Genomic DNA, 17350 nt, shown 5'->3' on the forward strand with positions numbered 1-17350 from the left:
TTCATATCTAAAAAATCTTTTCCTTGTTTAACCTAAATATTCAAAGAATTTCCTATGTTTTCTTCTACTAGTTTTATGGTTTTAGTTTTTATATTTATAGTTAGATTCCATATCAGTATATATGAATATATATTCATTTTGAGATTTTTTTGTATATGGTACAAGGTGTGCATTTACAATTAAAAAAATATATAGATATCTAATTCTTCAAGATTATTCTTTCTCCCTTGAATTAACTTTGAATCTTTGTCAAAAATCAATTGACCATAAAGGCATGGATGTATTGTGGACTCTCTATTTGTTCCATTTATCTGTTTCTACTTTTGTGCCAGTACCAACTGTCTAGATTTCTGTAGTTTTGTAAGTCTTGAAGTTAGGTAGCAAAGTCCTTCAAATTTGTTTTTCTTTTTCAAAGTTGTTTGGTCATTCTAAGTCTTTGCATTTCTATGTGAATTTTAAAAGTAGTTTGTCAGTTTTTTCAAAAAACCCTGCAGGGATTTTGGGATTATGTACATTTGGGGACAATTTGTCATTTTATTAAGTCTTCTGATCTCTTTATTTCAGCAATATTTTTATAGTTTTCTTTGTTTAAGTCTGGAAAACATTTTGTTCACTTTGTCCATAAGTACCTTATAATTTTTGATGTTGTAAATGGTATTTTAAAAAATTTCAATTTTAGATTGTTGGTTGCTAGCATATAAAAATAATACTTATTTTTGTATATTGATATTTGACTTGCTAAACTTATTTATTAGTTCTAATAGCTTTTTTGTAAATTCTATAGGAATTTCTCTATAGATGCTTTTGTCATACGCAAATGTTGACAGTTTTACCTTTTTAAAGCTTAATTCCCCATCTGGGTACCTTTCATTTCTTTTTCTTGCCTTATACACCAGCTAGAACCTTCAGTACAGTCTTGTATAGAGGGGGTGAGGGCAGACATCCTTGTCTTTTTCCTGATCTGACGGTGAAATCATTTACTCTTTCACCACTAAGAAACATGTTAGCTATAGGGTTTTTGTAGATTCCTTTATTGCGATGAAGAAATTCCCTAGTTTGCTGTGAGTGTATTTTTCAGGATCAATGTTGGGTATTGTCTAGTGCTCCTACTGTGTCTATTCAGGTGACCATATTTTTTCTTTCTTAGCCTGAAAATATGAGGAATTATGTAGTTTTTGAATGTTAGAACAACCTGGCATTCCTGGGATAACACTTAGTTATGATGTCTTATCCTTTTTATACATGGTTGTGTTCAATTTGTTAAAATTTTGTTAATACTTTCTACATTCATATGCATGAGGGATATTGGCTTGTAATTTTCTTATAACATTTTTGCTTGGTTTGGGATTGAATTCTGTTAACTTTCTGGATTAATTTGTGTAGAATTATTATTTCTTTCTCAAATGTTTCACGTTGGTAGAATTTACTGGTGAAGGTTTTGGGCTTGGGTTTTTTTTTTTGTGGGAAGTTTTGAAAACACAAATTCAATTTCATTAATAGATATAGGACTATCTATTAATATGTCTGCTAAGAAGAGTTTATCCTCTTCTTTCTTTTTTTTTCTTTGAGGGTGAGGCCTGTATCTTGATCACCATTTTGTCCCAAACATATCCCTGGCACATAGTGGGGCAGGAGTAAATGTTTAAAAACACTGTTTCATAGGGTTCTTGTGAAGATGAAATCAAATTAATCCTATATATGACTGCATTTTTCAAACTATAAACTATGCAGATATCAGGCAGATGACATTCGAATGGCAGGGAGGAGTCTGTATAGCAAAGCTCGAGCTAAGGAGCCGAACATGAGTTCCAATGCTAGCTCCACCATTCTAGGTACATAATTTGGGGCTAGTGTTTTTACAGATGAGGAAACTGAGGTTGAGAGAGGCTACTTCAGGTGTGGTCCACATCTAGGAAGTGATAGAGTCTGCACTCAAAATTCTACTCTTGCCTTCGAATCCTGTTTATTTTTACCATGCCACATTTTCATTGTGAGTAGGACAGGGAATGCTGAGTTTGTGGGAATGGTTGAAATGCCTTTTCTTTTCTTTTCTTTTTTTTTTTTTTAAAGCAAGTGTGGAATATGTCTATATGGAATATTTATTTATACTTCTTTTGGTTTAGCCAGTTCTTATTGATCTTTCTAGTGTTCGTTTAGATGTGCCTTCCTTAGGGAGGTCTTCCTTACCCACTCAACACCCTGTTTAAGAACAATTTTCCCACTTATAATTTGAAACTCTCACAAGATCCTATGATTCTTTTCACAATGAACATTCATTAGCCATTATTTGTGATTGTATTTTGAGAAGACTCGGGTAACAAAATTAAATTTTTATTGAACCGGACACAATATGATGCAGAGTTTAAAAAGTACTAATGCGGAAAATGATAAATGGATAAGGAGTAAGTGTCCTTAGCAGCACAATCTTGATGAGGCTAAAGAGTCAGGAATGGGACGAAAAATACACTTCATTTTTAGGTGAGATATATTCTTACATTATGAGGCATAATCCAGTTAATCTTTTTATGTAATTACTATAAGACTCTCAAACCATGTCTCTATTCGACAAGATATGCAAGCTCGGATACGGCTTAACATTTTACGGTGAAGCAGAGGCTTAGGGCTGGAGTGGTTTCTGACATCTAACTTCCAACCTTTATGGTTTTGAGTTGCAGTGTGTTTTATGTAGGTTTTGTGCCCCTTTTACTCGCTAGAGCTATGGAAATGGGCAGTAGCCCGCACGCAGGGGTCTTCATATACTTCTCCTGCCAGGTGGGAGAACTGAGGCTCCTTGCTCTCTGTGGCTTTCCATGTGGCATTTGTGAACAGCTTGATGTATTTGACACAAGTGTGACAGCAAAGAAGTGTGTGAGCTGAGCAGTGTGCGGCAGGGCCCAGCTGTGTGGATTTATCTGTACATCAGGCCGAGGAGCAGCAGTTAGGCAGATCTGACAGTCAAACGTGAGCTCCGTCTACCTGCACTCCAAAGTGCATTTTAATGTTGTGTGTGTTTCCCGACTGGTTGGCATTTGACACAAAGAAATTGTCAGAACTGGTTTTTTCCCTCCTCATTCTTTAGTGTGCTAGTCTGCGATAGTTTCCCAAATAAATACTTCATTGTACATGGAAAAAAGTATGTACTTTCTAAAACAAAGCCCCAAATCATGTCATCTTTATCTTTACACTGAATTCCTCATTAAGAATTAGTATAATGGGTAATAAGTTCTAACTGGTCATATGTTGAATCAGTAAAATGTTTGTGTAGTTCAAAAATCAAAACAATGTTGAGTAGTCCTGCTCTGCCTCTGTTTCTTTCTAGTCGTTTTCTACCTCTACTCCTGACAGATAACCACTTTAACAGTTTGTCATGTATCGTTTATGCTTCTGTATGCAAATACGCGCAGATGCTCTGTATTTGCCGAGTACTTCCCAATATCTCCTAGAGAGCTTTTTATTTCATTAACAGGGAGCTTCCTTGTTCTTGTTCACTGTTGCATTGTATTTCATTATGTGGATGTACTGTAGTTTCATTGTTCCCTGTGGATGGACATTTGCATTATTTCTAATCTTTTTGTTTTAGTGAGATAATAATTCACATAACATAAAATTCACCTTTTGAAGTGTACAATTCATTGGGTTGTAGTATGTTTCCAAGCTTTTGGTCTGCAGATAATGATGTAATGAGTAACCTTGTATATATATTCCTCTGAACATGGTACAAGTATATCTGAAGGATAAATCTTCAGAAGTAGGATTACTGAATCACGTGGTAAATGCATTTGAATTTTGAAAGGAATTGGCAATTTCCCCCTCCATAAGTATTGTACTGTTTCGCACTCCTGACAGCAAAGTATGAGAGGGCCTGTTTCTTTCAGTCTTGCCCACAGTGACTTTGCTTCTTACAAAGCAGTCTTAATCTTTTATAAAGCAGTCAACAATCTTTAATTTTGATGTTCAGGAACTACCAATTTAATTTAATATTGACTTCTGATTTATATTACCAGCGTAAATGTGACCAGAACTTCTATTTATGTTTGTAAATATTGTTATTGATAATTGGTCTTGTCAGTTTATTGGTAAAATTGCAAGTAGTGAATATTGATGTACAGAGCAGATTTTTATCTGTATGGTCTTAAGTTGGGTCATTTTCTGGCCCCCATTTTCTGCTGTCATAGAGATATAACAATGCTCACAGTATTAAAATTCTTAGTGGAAGAAAATCATTTATATCCTTGCTTGCTGTGTAGTAAGAGCATTCTTGTAGACTTTTATCCTTTTGATCCAGCCTTTCAGGGTACAATGTTTTATACTTGTCTGATACTCTGGGTCTAATTGAACTGCGAAGTCATTGTTTTTACAAGAATTTAGCCAAAGTATTAATTATAAGCAGAGTTTTAGGCCTCCATTGGTACTCATTGACCTATGGGACAGGTCTGTTGCTGTTTAATCTGATTTAGGTGGAGTACGTCATCCCTTTTGGGAATCTGTATCTTTGTGCTCCTCTTTATACACTGATAAACTTTACTGATAGAATTTCATGAAGAGATCTCAAAGTGGTATTTGTGAGGTGGAGCCATTTCAAGGTTTGCCATATCATGTGCATGTGAATTATTCAAGTCTTAAATTTTTTTTACATTTATAAATATTCTGGCACTTGTGTCTATAAAAAGGACTAAGAATTGGTAAAAGATTCATAGGAAAATGCAGGCTTTCCCGAGTTTGAAGTAAAAATTCAGATATAGATTTTGATTAAATTAGTGTTAGGGTGCACATATATGCGAGTATATGCGTGGAAATATCGTTGGTTCTTTTTATGCCCCAAATAATGGCTAATACTGAAAGCAGATAAACCAATTAACCAATCAGTGAATTATCCAAACTGGTCTGTCAGTTATCCACAATGGTTAGCATTATGTTAGTAAAGGAAAACTCTTCAGAGTTTAATTGGAAGTCAGTCTTTTCATCATAGATGAGAAAATACCTACAGTCAAAACAGAGGCTTTGGTTAAATAAACAGATTAGAATTAGGCCTAAGAGTAGGATTTACCGTTTTGTGTCTCATAAGTCGACTGGTTGGTGTATTTCTATTCTCCTTTTCTTTATTCACTTTAGATAATGATACAAAAGGTCCAGGAAGAATTTGAGTTCTACCCAAAAAGGATGTTTTCTCTAGACTATTCTGATTGTGATAAGCTTGTGAGAGAAGGCTGCGTTCCTGGGGTTGGAGAGGAAAATACCCAGGGCCACCTGAATTGAGCAGGTTGTCTGGTTGAACACGTTGTGCACTGTATAAAGACAGTTGCTATTGGAGCAAGTGGAGGCTGAAATGCAGTTTGTGTTTACCAAGTGATAGTCTATCCAGTGGGACTGCATCAGCCCAGAGCAAAGTGCACCCTTTTCTAGGTGCCTTGTTGGCTGACAATAGCCCTGATGATGCATTTGATTGCAGTTTTATTTGAAAATCAATTGTTTCTGCCATTTTTGTTTTTTTTTCCTTGCAAATAATTTCTGTAGTATGTACAGGTCTATGTGTATGTGTGTCTGTGAATGTGTATACACACATTTTTGCCATTGTATGCCATGTACGCATACAAACTCCGTATGTTCATGAGTACAAGATCAGGTGTTCTTTGAAAATGTCCCTCAGAAAGAGAGAGGGACCTTCTATGTATTTGATTCCTTATAATATACTTTATAATATGGGGTCCTCTCTCAATTACTTTGTTTGAATAGCACAATACTGTTTGGGGAAGACGTCGTCTCCTCAAATAGCCTCAGACAGTGCTAGCTGTGAATGCTAAAAAGGCTTCTTCATAAAATTGGAAAAGAAGCAAAGATGTTTAACACAGATCTAGTAATTAGTATAGAAATGAAAGAGCACTTTTAAAAAGCAATGCTTTAAGCAGATATAATCTCAAATAAATGTTTATAGAATGAATAAATATTCCAAATATCCTGACTTTTTGCAAATGGATACTTGTGGCTTGATTTGGTATTTCCAGTGATACTACCATAGAAGGATTTACGAACTACTGTGTCTCAAGCAGATTATACAGACAGCAAGGTTTTCTCTGGAAAACTGTATTGGATGATTCAAAACATGACTCTACTGGTCAAAAAGACCCTGATGTCATGTGAAGAGTGAATCGAATTGTCTCAGTGAAATGTCAGAGTGAATAAAATCGTTATTTCTAAATTAATGCTTCATACAATGTATAATTTAAAATGTGTGTAATTCAATTAATACATTTTGTAATTGGCATTTGATTAATTTCTGTCTCTAAAAGTTTATACATTCAAGTTGGCTAAATTTTTTTTGGTATTCTCTTATTGGCACAATAAGAGATTATCTTATAGTTTGCATCATTTTATATTCAATCATATATAATTATTATTTTCACACAGAAACTGAGGCTTCTTGAAGAGCTTGAAGATACTTGGCTTCCTTATCTGACCCCCAAAGATGATGAGTTCTATCAGCAGGTAAGATATTTTAATGTTTTTATCAATTTTAGTGAAGTATTCTGATCTACTTTATTTTACCTATGAGGAAACTCGTCTAGAGAGGTTAAATGAGAGGTGGAAAAGGTCTGATTTGATTGCCTAATGACTCCTCATGGCCTACAGAGCATATAAATTTCTTCACAATCTGCTTTCTGCTGTGAAATTAGTGCTTTAGCACAGTAGACTGTTCTACTTCCCTAAACATTGCATACTGTCCCATTTCCTTGCCTCTGCTCATATTGTTTCTTCTGCATAGAGTATCCTTTTGCTCCTTATCCTGTTGCCAAATGGTGAATTCTTCAAGTGTTCGTTAAATATCACCTCCTTTGGGGACATTTCTCCAACTTACCCTACTACAAGTCAAGTTGGCTGCACTCTCTGTGGTACTTGTTCCTTGTAGTAACTCTGTACTATCTGTCCCATTGTATTGTGATTATTGGATTCTGTGTCTCTCTCCCTGAATTAATCAGCACTCTTTCCATTGCAAGTGTCAAAATTTCTGTGGCAAAAAAAAGAGGTGGGTATTTATTGACCTACCTTAGAAGTCGAGGTACCTAGCTGAATCCAAGTTCTCAAAAGATGTCATCTGATCACTGTTTTTCCTGTTTCTTGGCTTGGTTTTCCTCTATGTGACTTCATGCTGAATACACTCTCACCTGATAGCATGGGAGGACTCTGACAACCCAAGACTTATGTGGTCTTTAGCATCTGAGATCTTAGAAGAAGGTAGTGAGTTCTTTTCCGTTGGTTCCATCAGATTCTGCAAGTGAGTGGTCACAGCTTGGTTAGACTCATGTGCCTGTCCCTGAACCAGTCATCGTGCTCAGGAGAGTTGGATGCTCCTGTTTGCCTGGTCTAGTTCATGCATCCATTCTTAGAGCAGGGTTGGAGTCGGAGAATTCCCGTTCAAACTGCATGGACCGTGTGAGTCAGAGATGGGTGGTTACCCCAAAGGAAAATTTAGAGTCCTGTTTCTGAAGAAGGAGGGGTAGGCATGCTGGGCAAACAGAATAATACGTTTTCACCTACTCTCTCTTACTAGAATGTAAGCTCTTGGGGTATAGGAATTCGGTCAAATAGTCTTCCTATCTCTAGTGCTTGCTTGTTATAGCAGACCCTCGGTAAGCAAGGAAGGAAAGGAGGAAAGAAGGAGTTTGCCCATTTAGAATCCAGGTCTCTCGACATCCAGTTCATTATCCTTTCTAGGATGTTGTCTCTCATCTCCATTCTTGTTAGGTCTTCACTGTCTTTCACTTCATCAGTCCTCTTACGGGTCTCTCTAGTTTTCCTCTTTGCCCCCCTTAATTCTCGAAGCTGTGGTATTTTCTAACCAAGACATAAATCTGTCTTGTCAACCCTCTGCTTCAGATCCCACAGTGGCTGTTCACTGCCTGGCTCGTGCATTGCAGCCTCATCTCCCCCGCTCTTCCGTCTTTGCACCCACACTGGGTTTTTGCAGTCCCTCAAGCTAGCTTGCAGTTTCATATTGGGGACCTTCTTGCTACATCCTCTGCTGACATTCCTCCTTCTCCTTACCTGTCTCTTCTTTCCTTGGTGAGCTTGTGTTACCTGTTAGTAATAGCGTACATGTCATCCCCTACAGAGAGCTCCCCTGACACCTCTGCAGCCCAGAGAATTGTCTTTGTTCCCTTTCTTGTACTTTATCTGTGCCTTTATTAGCACTTATCTCACTTGATTGTAATAGTGTTTGTTTGGTTTTTTTTGGTTTTGATATGCTTATTTCCCTCATCCTCTCTTCTTTGTGCAGTGCTTGTACCTAGCAGGTGCTTAATTAGTTTACTTGAATGAATGAATGCATACATTAGTTAATTTTAAAAGCCAGTTATATAATAATGAGTTAAGTATGATTTGAATTTTGTTTTTACATACACATATACTTTTCCAGGGAGGTAGCATCTAGAAAGCTTTGAAGGATATACACAGAAATGTATCCCATAGTGATAAGGTGTTCTTTGAGCTTTCTTAGTTTTCCAGATTATCTGCAGTGAACATGTATTCTTTTGCAATCAGGGGAAAAATAATTTTTAAAAGTACTCTTAAAATAGGTAAACTTTCAAAATGTAATTAATTCTGAAATGGTTACTAACATTTTCATAGATATAAGCCTTCTGGTACGTGCATTGTTATAAAGCAACTATCGAGCCATTTCAGCTTTTGTATTGTAAAAGTGGTACATGAAGAATGAAATGCAAAAGGTTATCAGCCCACTGTGCTGTGAACCAGCCATACACTGAGGAATAAAAGCAAACCCAAATGTAAACAGCAACTATCAAGGCTCTCTTTTATCTCTCCAAGACCTACAACAAACCTTGATACCAATATCTAATCACTCTAAGTGCACCTTATAATAAGGCTTAGTGCTTCAATAAAACCTTAGTGAAAGTAAACCTATTCTCTTAAAAGATGAAGTGAAAATACTTTTTAATGACACGGATAAATAGAAAGTTCAGACCTGACATTGGGTCCCTTAAGTAGGCCCTCACCATAGGAATGCCAGTCCAGCTGCCAGTCATCAAAACAACTGGCGGGTTCCATGTTTGACCCTTGCCGTGTGCCAGGGATGGTGCTAAATGTTTTATGAATGCTGTCATGTTTAATCATCACAACAACCTAATTCATTCATTCCAGAAATATGTATTCAGCAACTGTTCTTTTCTTCAGGCTTGAGGTGGGTATTATTGTTTCTGTTTTAGCAATCAGGAGAAGAGCTGGGCGCACCTGTATTCCCAGCTACTTGAGAGGCTGAGGTGGAAGGATTGCTTGAGCCCAGGAATTCAAATCCAGTCTGGGAAACATGGCAAAACCCCTTGTCTTAAAAAAAGAAAAGACAAGACAAAGAAACCAGGAGAAACTAAGTTAGTTATCTGAGTGGCAAAGCTTGACTTAATGCCCATGTTTGCCTGACTCTGAAGGCCCATGCTCTTTCTGCTGTATTGTACACCTCCTGTATACCAATTCAAAGCATCTTCAGAGAAGTTTTGCAGTTTGTTTTGATAAGATCATAGAGCAAAGAAACAAAACAACAAAAGTTCGAAGCAGAAAAGCAGGGAGAACCTCTGTTGGCTCACCACGGTGCACAAGGAAATGAGGAATTACATAGTCAGGAAGCACACTCTGGCTTCCAGATATATGAATGCTGCCCTTCTTCTCTAGAGAAATGCTTCTCTCCTCAATGTTTCCCCTTGCTTTCATTTGTCGTGTGCTTTCCATGTGTCAGGTTGTTCTGGCTCTGTTCTAAGTACATTACATGTATTAACTCATTTAAATCTTACCAATCAGCTAGGGCAGTTGTTATTAAAACCTCATTCAGTTAATTACTTTGGAGACAGAGTCTTGCTCTTTCGCCTTGCTAGACTGCAGTGGCATCATCATAGCTCACTGCAGCCTCCAACTCCTGGGCTCAAGTGATCCTCCTGCCTCAGCCTCCTGAGTAGCTGGGACTACAGGCATGTACATTTACACCTGGCTAAGTTAATTATTTTTTTGTAGAGAGGAGGTCTTGCCATATTGCTCAGGCTGGTCTTGAACTGCTGGCCTCAAGCAATCCTCCCGCCTCAGCCTCCCAAAGTGCTGGGATTATAGGTGTGAGCCACTGCGCCTGCCCTAAAATCTCATTTTAGAGATGAGGAAACTGAGGCACAGAAAGTTTTAAAAATTTGTTCAAGATTTATAAGCAGGAAGTGTCAGGACCACAGTTTGAGCCCAGGCTGTCTGGCTTTTGGGTTTGTACTCTTAAGAACTATACTGCTTCCCTTTTACCTTGTCTCTCTTAATCCTTCTGAGATTGCTGTGCTTTTATGCCAGTGATCCCAAACCTCTGTCTCCATCCCTGCTGTCCCACGTGACCTTCAGTGCTCCAGTTCCAACTGCCTGCTGAGCAGCTCTACCTGAAGGTCCTGCAGGTACCTCTAACTCAACAGGATTCATATTCATTAGTTACGTAGTCAGACAAATGTATTTAGCTCTACCCACTCTATGCTAGGTAATGTTTTAGGCATTCGAGGTGAAGTCATAGAAACAGACAAAAGATTCCTGCCTTGTTCGAGCTTACTGGTGTGGGGCTGGTGGTATAGGAGCAAGCCATGTAGTTACTTGTGGGAAGAATGTTCTGGGAACAGCAAAGCCTCTGAGGTATGTTTGAAAAGAAAAGCCCCCGAGGCTAACATATCCGGAGCAGAGTGAAAGAGCTGGGGGGAGCAGAGGAGATGAATCAGAGAGCAGCAGGCTGGGTTACACAGGACCTTGCCGTCTGTCCTAAGGACGTTGGCCATTACTCTGAGTGAAATGAGGAGGCATGAGAGGGTTTGGAGCACAAGTGTGACAGGTTGTGACTTACAATTTAGTAAGGCTCCATTTTTCAGGGCTCCTCCCGTGCATTCTCTTCTCTGATGGCATCCACTTGTCCTGTCCTTCAAATTAGAAACCTTGCTGTCCTCAACTCCTACCATTCCTTCCATCCCTCCTTCAGAAACGGAGCCCTGGTAGTTTTACCTCTCCAGAAACCCTCTAATTGCTTTTTCTTTCCCAATCCCACTGAGACTGCCTTCACTGTGTAGTTCAGGCCCAGATTTAGTACCTCCCCCCTCCACAGTTTTGACACTCTCCTGATTGGTGTCCCTTATGTCCTCCCCGATGCCATGGGAACTGTTTTCATATAAATACGTCTGACTTGTACCTCCTTGTTTTATAAATTTTGCTGGGTCTCTCTTGCCTCAAAGGTAAAGTTCAAACTTCTCAGCGTATTTATCCTATAAGGCCATTGACTCTATGACCCCAAACCACCTCTCTGGTCTAATTTCTGCTCATTGCCTAGCACGGTGTCCAACCTTAAACTCCTGTCACGCAGAGTTCCTTGCTCCCTGCTGGCTCTGTTCTGTCTTTTCATCCTCCCTGCCTTGGTGCCTACTTGTACCCTCATCCCCTTTTCTGTCTGGTGAACATCTACTCACCCCTAAGGACCCTACTTAAATACTACATATTCTGTGAACCTATCAGGAAATCCCACTTGTTCTGAGATATATTAATATTAAAAATCTGACCACCGCTCATTAGCTCCGCCACCTACACCGTGGCCAAAGCTACCATGTTCTCTGTTGCATAGCCTCCTAGCTTCTTGCCCCCTTCCCCCGGTCTAGTTCATTTTAACACAGCATCTGGGGTGATCTTTTTAAAGGATAAGTCAACCCCTTACACTTTCTTGCTCATAAGCTCTTGAATAGCTTCCCATCTTGTTCCGAGTAAAAGCCTAGTACCTTTCATTCGCCAACAAAGGGCTACATGCTCTGGCTCCTGACTGCGTCCCTCCCCTCATTTCCTGCTTCTCCCCACTCCTCACCCCCTCACACCCCTCTTCCCACTCAGGCATTCTCACTGTTCCTGGAATAAACCAAACACACTCCTGCCCCAAGGCCATTGCACTGAGTGTTCTCTTGGCCTGGAACTCTCTTCCCGCCAGTTATCGGAAGGGCTTATGTCCTCATTTCTTGCATTCTCCTGCTCTGATGTCACCTTTCAGAGAGGTCTTTGCTGACCACCCTGTGTAAAACAGCAATGCTCACCCCAGCATTCCCTATTCTACTTTCTTGGCTAAATTTTTCTCCATTGCACTTATTATCATCTAAAATACTATGTGTTTTACTTATTTATTTGTTTCTTGTCTGGCTCTCCTGACCACAGTATGAGCTCCTGGAGGGAATATAGACATTTGCTGTCTTCTGTATTCCCAGCACCTAGTACTTTGCAAGTAGTATGTGCTCGGTAAGTACTAATATGTATTCAGTTAATGAGGATTTCCCAGATTTTCCTTCCCGATTATTTCCTGATCCCATAGCAGTATATTCACACTTCTATTGCGATGAGTCTTTCTCTGATTTTTGGTTTCCGTTTCTTTTTATATTGTTAAGCTATGGGATGCTATCAAATAGGACCCATCTAGTTTAATGATTGTATTTATGGCACTTCATACAGTGCCTGGTACATAGCACATATTCAATCAGTGTCAAATAAACAAACAAAATAAAATGAACTATTGAATGAATGAATGGACAAACATCTTTCTGTCACTTTGTAGCAGAGCACATGTTATCACCAGTCTCGTGATAGCTATAGCAGGGCCTAAGTGGTGACTTCAGAAGTGTACCTCCTTTGGGCACTGCTTAACATCATGCAGATGGAGGCTGGGCCAAATAAATGTCTAGCCCATTAGTCACGTTATGGCTGTCAAGTTGTAAGCATTTTATAGCAAAAATTATATAGCAAATATTATGAGTGATAGAGTACAAATTGCTGAGTGCAAAATAAAGAGTGTTACCAGGAAAATCTATTAACAGCCAGATTAGAAATATACTCCCCTGAAATCAGAGCATTCTAACACTTTTAAGTGAAGGGCATTACCCGAGTCACTTGAAGATTTTTAATGTTATTTCACGCTACCGAAGATTGAGCTCCATTGAGCTTCATTTAAATGAGCCTCCTGTAAACTGGTATCTTCTTCATTTAAAACCACGTCTGGCTTCTCTATATGATGAAATCCTTTCAAAAGCATCTCTTGATTTGAGAGGAAAAGGTAGAATTTTGGCCAAGTGCAGTGACTCATGGCTGTAATCCCAGTACTTTGGGAGGCTGAGGTGGGAGCGTGGCTTGAAGCCAGGAGTGTGAGACCAGCCTGGGAAAAATAGTGAGACCCTGTCTCTAGAAAAAATAAGGAAAATTAGCTGGGCATGGTGGTGCACACCTGTAGTTTTAGCTACTCAGGAAGCTAAGGCAAGAAGATCACTTGAGCCCAGGACTGTGAGGTTGCAGTAAGCCATGATTATGCCACTGCACTCCAGCCTGGGCAACAGAACAAGACCCTGTTTCTTTAAAAAAGAAAAAAAAAAAAAAAAAGAAGGTAGAATTTTTATATATAGTGGTTTAAAATAGGCAGAAAATGAAGCCTAATCTCTAGAGAGCCTAACATTCTACATCTTTCTGCCATTGATAAGGGCCTGGCATGTTGGCACTTTATACCTTTCCAAATACTTATTAAACTGTATAATTGTCATTTATGCCACAGAATCATTTATTTGTAGATCTCAAAAAACATAGTATGTGACCAGACAACTTCTAATATAATTTCATGACTGTACATTCCCTGGAAAAACTTTAACGGGATTAAATAAAAAAATTCTACTGACATATTTGAAAATCTGCCAACAGCTGTTCTAAATTATTATGTGATATCTGATGTTCTACATGTACCTGTCCAAAATGGAAAGTGAACTTACTTGTTTGGCAGAATGAGTTAATATTAAATTATTTAATGTTCAGTTCTTTTCCAAAGTTACTTGTTGTTCTCTTTAAAGAAAAATTTAACAAATGCTACATAGTACTTTTATGTGTCGGGCACTATTTAACTACTTGTTAACTAATAAAAGAGGGCATTTAGGTTGGGGTTTTCTCGCTTGCATTTTCTTTGAGATAGTGACAAAATTAGCCAATTATTGTTATTTGTTTTCATTGTGGTAAAAAAAAAAAATTCCTGAATTATTGAACTATAGTCCAAGTCAGATTTAAATAGTACTAGAAGTTCTGTTGAATATTTTTGATAATTCAGGGTCATCAAAAAAGAATCTCTTGGCAAATATAAGAAATATCATGAAAATTAAGAATTTTTGAGTGCAATATATTTTGTCCATTTTTTCCTGACTAAAAGTATTTTACATTTATTTTGGAAATTTTAAAAATAATATGGATGTCTAAAGAAGAAAATTTAAATGACTCCCAATTATATTACCCAGAGATAACCACCATAAACTTTTGGCCATATTTTTCTATGAGTCCTTTTTTCTGTGAATATTTATATATATATACATTTTTTTTTATGAAACTGAGATCCTCTTGTCTATCTTATTACTAATTTCTTGTATGACTATAGTTTGTTACTTATGTTTTTTATAGTAGAAAAATTCTTAATTTGTTACTTTCATATTCCAATCACATGGATGTACCATATTCCCCTCTAAGGCCTTATTGGGCATTCGGGTGGTTTTTAGTTTTTAATTATTATAAATAACAGTATGATGAATATCCTTATATCTTGGTATATTTCTCTAATTATTTCCTTATGATAAATTCTTAAAAGCAGAATAACTGGATGAAAAGATGAACATATTTAGGTTCTGATAGATCTTGTCCAATTGTCCTTAAGCAAGGTTTTAATAATTTGCATTCCTAATGGCACATTGTCAGGATATTTAATTTTGCCCTCACCAATAATATGTATTACCATTATAACATTTTCTTTTATGTAAATTTGATAGGCAAGAACTAATTTAAGTATGATTTAATATATATTAATTTGTATTTTTCAAACTTTGGTGTAGTTAAATTTTTTTCTGTATTTTAAGAGACTTCTCTATTAATTTACTTGTGAATTTTTCTGTTGGGGTATATATGTTTGTATATATAATTAAATTTGTAATGGCTCTGTATTAAGAATATTGAGTCCATTTCTGCCATATAGCTTGCACATATTTTTTTCCAGTTAGTGTTTGCCTTTTAATTTTGCTTATGACTTATTTTATATAAAAGTTTAAAATTTTATATATTCAAATATGTTAATCTTCTTTTTAAAAAAGTTTATTGATAAACTGCATGCATGTATAATTTACATGCCATAAAATGCACCCTTTAAAATTGTACAATTTCCTGGGCTCGCAGTTTATACAGTTTGCGGTGGCTCGTGTCTATAATCCCAGCTACTTGGGATGCTGAGGCGGAGGATCCCTTGAGCCGAGGAGTTTGAGGTTGCTGTGAGCTATGGTTGTGACTCTGCACTCCAACCTGGTTGGCTGAGTGAGACCTTGTTTCTAAAAAATAAAATAAAATAAAATAAAATGGACTTATACAATTCAGCAATTTTTGTTAACTTTTCAGAGCTGTGTAGCTGTCATCTCAGTCATTTTAGAATATTTCTAATACCCTAAAAAGATCCCTCATGCCTCTTTGCATTTAGCTCTCTTTCCCACCCCCAGCCGAGACATCCACGAATTGGCTTTCTTCACTCTTAAAGGCTTTATTCTTTTATTCTTAGAAAGGAGTCTTGAGGACTTATATCATGCCAAGTGCTGGGGATATAACAGGGAGTAAAATTGCTACCATCTCCTTCTAGAAGCTTGCAGTCTTGTGGTACAGATTATTAAACGAACAATAGTTCAAATAAATACAATAGTTACAGATCAATAAATGCTATGAAAGAGCAGTAAAATTTGTGACATATGACAATGGAGGATACTTGTTCGAGGGTGGAGATTCAGGGGTTTCTTTGAGAAAGTGACACTGTGAGCAAGTGACCTGAAGGGTGAGAAAGGCCATCCAGGTGTAGAGTTGGGGGAAGAGCCTGCCTTCAAGGGAAGTGCTGAAGTACTGGGCCCGTGAGGACTGTAGGAACAGAGGCAGATGTGGTCACAGGGGAAAGGGACATATGAGATCGGTGCAAAAATTTTGAATATTTTTCCATGTTACTATTTTCTTTTCATAATGCTGTTTTTAATATCAGGTTATTTATATGTGATATTTATATGTTTATGTGGATTTCCCAGGTTCTTAGGGTTATAACATCACTGTGTTAAATATATCTCCTATGTAGTCTTGAGCCCCAGTGTGTGTGTGTGTGTGTGTGTGTGTGTGTGTGTGCATGAGTGTGTTTGCACGTGTGTGTGCATTACTTTCTGCATATCTTCTATTTCCTGCACTCTGGAGCAGCCAGAATAGGCTAGATTATGCTGTAGTAACAAACAACCCTCAAATCTCAGTGGCTTCACACATCAATATTTCTTGCTCATTTTATGTATTATTTGTGGGTTGGCATAGAGTCACTGCCCATTGAAGCAACTCATAGATCCAAGCAGCGACCAGCTGGTTACTGTGGCACAGGGAAAAAGAGTATTCTGCAGGGTCTTGCATTGGCAGTGAAATGTTCCTGGCTGAAAGTGACAGCCATCATTTCTCACTGGCAAGAAGTAATCACATGTTTCATCCATCACAAGGGGCCAGGAAGTATAATTCTACATTGGGCCCCAAAGCTGGGTGACAGGGGAGGAACCCAGGACTATTTGGCAAACAACTCCAATGATTAGCACACATTCTTAGCTAGTGATTCACTTTATACTTCACTGAGAAAATTTAAGTGTCCTCCAACCACCCAGCCCCCACCCCCCCAGAAAAACCCCTGAAACTTCCTCATCTGCCTGTTATCAAATTTGCCATCCTATCTGAATTTATATCTTCTTCCTCCTTCAAGGATATTCCCATATAGGAAATATCTTTTCTCCTATCCAGGTGTTTTTGATCATATTCTTGTCAGGCCTTGATTTTTAGTATTTCTTTTGTTTGTTTGTTTTTGTTTTTTAGTCAGGGTCTTGCTCTGTCACCCAGGCTGGAGTGCAGTTGTGTGATCATAGCTCACTGCAGTCTCAAACTCCTGGCCTCAAGTGATTCTCTTCCTTAGCCCCCTGCCTAGCTGGGGTTACAGGAGCAAACCACCGTGCCCAGCGATTTTTAGTGTTTCTTGTTTTCTGTAGTGTAAATACTATCACCATGACCAATTTCAAGTTACCAACATAGTGTTACTGAATGTGCAGTTGGGAAGAGATGTCCAGTAGGCTCTTATGAGCAGATACGAAGTGACTCCAGCACACCACTGGTAGTTATTTACAAAATAGACACAAGTACACAAATAGTACTTGTTTCTAATAATAGTACTATATTAAACATATTTGTATGTGTGTATAGGTACATATATGCATATATATATATATATATGCATGCATATTTTTATTAAACT

The 17350-nt window shown here is 37.9% G+C and overlaps 1 protein-coding gene across 2 annotated transcripts in view; it reads left to right on the forward strand.

The window, feature by feature from the left end:
• Positions 1-17350, forward strand: part of FTO (FTO alpha-ketoglutarate dependent dioxygenase) — a 353424-nt gene that overhangs the window by 78550 nt on the left and 257524 nt on the right. For both annotated transcript variants that reach the window (XM_069456646.1, XM_069456647.1), the window contains exon 2: positions 6406-6483. In XM_069456646.1, coding sequence (XP_069312747.1) covers positions 6406-6483 — 78 coding nt within the window. The remainder of the gene's footprint in view (positions 1-6405; positions 6484-17350) is intronic.

This window comes from Eulemur rufifrons, chromosome 23, assembly GCF_041146395.1.
Source record: "Eulemur rufifrons isolate Redbay chromosome 23, OSU_ERuf_1, whole genome shotgun sequence".
NCBI lineage: Eukaryota > Metazoa > Chordata > Mammalia > Primates > Lemuridae > Eulemur > Eulemur rufifrons.